The 1,874-nt window shown below is 29.0% G+C and overlaps 1 protein-coding gene across 1 annotated transcript in view; it reads left to right on the top strand.

The window, feature by feature from the left end:
- LOC100949794 (low-density lipoprotein receptor-related protein 1B-like) overlaps window positions 1–1,874 on the top strand; it is a gene marked incomplete at its 3' end in the record, with an annotated part of 1,553,965 nt that overhangs the window by 864,325 nt on the left and 687,766 nt on the right. The window contains exon 4 of the mRNA XM_003793025.1: window positions 1,300–1,419. Coding sequence (XP_003793073.1) covers window positions 1,300–1,419 — 120 coding nt within the window. The remainder of the gene's footprint in view (window positions 1–1,299; window positions 1,420–1,874) is intronic.

The raw sequence follows: 1,874 nt of genomic DNA, 5'->3' as shown, positions 1-1,874 counted from the left end.
AGGGGAGAGCTTTGATTATGAGCTCAACTAAGTTTGAAAACCAAGAGGACAAGAATTGATTATGAGCTCAACAAAGTTTGAAAACCAAGAATGAATCTTGGTTTAGTATTCTGTGTGAATATTAGGAAGGATATGCTTAGTAATCTGTGTGAATACTAAGGAGGATATTTGGAGTTTTAAGAAGAGAAGATGTTTAAAATGTATAAGTGTTGAAAAATAACTGAGTAAAGGAAATACTACAGATAATTACACTTTTAGTCTAATACCTTGTACTGAATTTGGAATGTTCCAGATTTTCTTTCTTCACTTTAGACTTATACTCTGGTTTCTATTCAGATCGTATAAATCTTTCACCTTTTACTCTAGACTTTTAATTTATTTTTTATCATAATTTATAATATTTTTCTGAAGAACCAGATAAACTTGTGGGAATATTAACATATTCTGAATTATGTAATGTTAGTCTTCAAAATCCTTATTTTTCTCTCTGGGGAAAATGGAGAAAACAACAGTATTGTCACAATCCACTAAAAACCCTATTTTGAACAGTCATGCATTCTATCTAAATCTGTAGTATTTATCTAGTTTAGCAAATCTTATCCTGTTGGAAATTATTTTTGCAACACTCCCATCAATTCATCTCTATTTCATACTTTTATCATATTGAATCCCAGTTGACTCTGAGGGTTTGCTAACTTTGCTTCAATGATGTATTTGCCTTGAAACAATTCAGGTATAATGAAATATATTTATGTAAAGAATTTTTCTAATATTTCTCCACCAATGAAAAATAAATTAATAAAATAAAAATAAAATTAATAAAATAAAAAATAAAAATCAATATATTTCCATTGATTGCTATGAAGGTTACACATGAATCAGTAGGTAAATCCAAACAAATTCTCAAAAGATAGAAAATCAATTGATATGTCAGATTGGAAAGACATAGGTAGTGAAATCTACCATTGAGCTGACATTTTTCCTCTTGAAGTAATTTAATTTATCAGTTTATGAAATGTTTTGGTGATTTTGAACATAGTAATAAGCTAAAAAATGAAGACCAAACAGAGTGATCCTAAATTTTATTAACAATACTTTAGCAAATGCAAACCAACATTAATTTAGAGGGAATAGATTTTTTTTTTCTTCTCTAGACTATTCACAGAACCTCTTCTGGAGAACAATCCAAACTATATTATTAGGGCTATGCACTGAATAAATATAAATATTACCTAAATTTAAACAATAAACATATGCACTCAATGAAATATAGATAATATGCTTATATTTCCTCTACAGAATTGCTACCCAGTTGCCAGCAGTTGAATTGTCAGTATAAATGTGCCATGGTCAGAAACAGTTCAAGATGTTATTGTGAGGATGGATTTGAAATAAAAGAAGATAGGAGAAGCTGTAAAGGTAAGAATGACATGTAACTCTGTTTTTATATAGAGGCTTCATTAACAGAAATTTAATAATGTATCAGTGAGCACTACCATGTGTGCCCCACACAGTGTTGATATTAACTTTTCTTTTGCTTCTTGATATGTAAACATTGGCATTACCTCCAAAACATAAACATTACACATAGAAATTCATGCCAATCAATTTTCAATTTTTATTAATATAATTTAAAAGTGGGAAATGTCAGCAATGGGAAATATTTTGGTGAACCACTACCACATTGGATTTAATTATTTTAACTTCCTAGATGTTTTATGGCTGCTATAGCTATAGTCTAGTAGACATGTCATTAAATAAGTTAGGTTACCAATTGCTCATTATGTGATGTTCTTTATAATTTTTGCACTGATAATTCTGGCAGCTGGCATTTTACCAATAGCAATAGAAATGAACATAAATACTGATTTTTT

The sequence above is a fragment of the Otolemur garnettii genome, unplaced genomic scaffold (genome assembly GCF_000181295.1).
Source record: "Otolemur garnettii isolate 467f Iridium unplaced genomic scaffold, OtoGar3 scaffold00064, whole genome shotgun sequence".
Lineage (NCBI taxonomy): Eukaryota > Metazoa > Chordata > Mammalia > Primates > Galagidae > Otolemur > Otolemur garnettii.
Note: the sequence above shows the minus strand (reverse complement) of the source record. Positions and strands in the feature narration are given on the sequence as shown.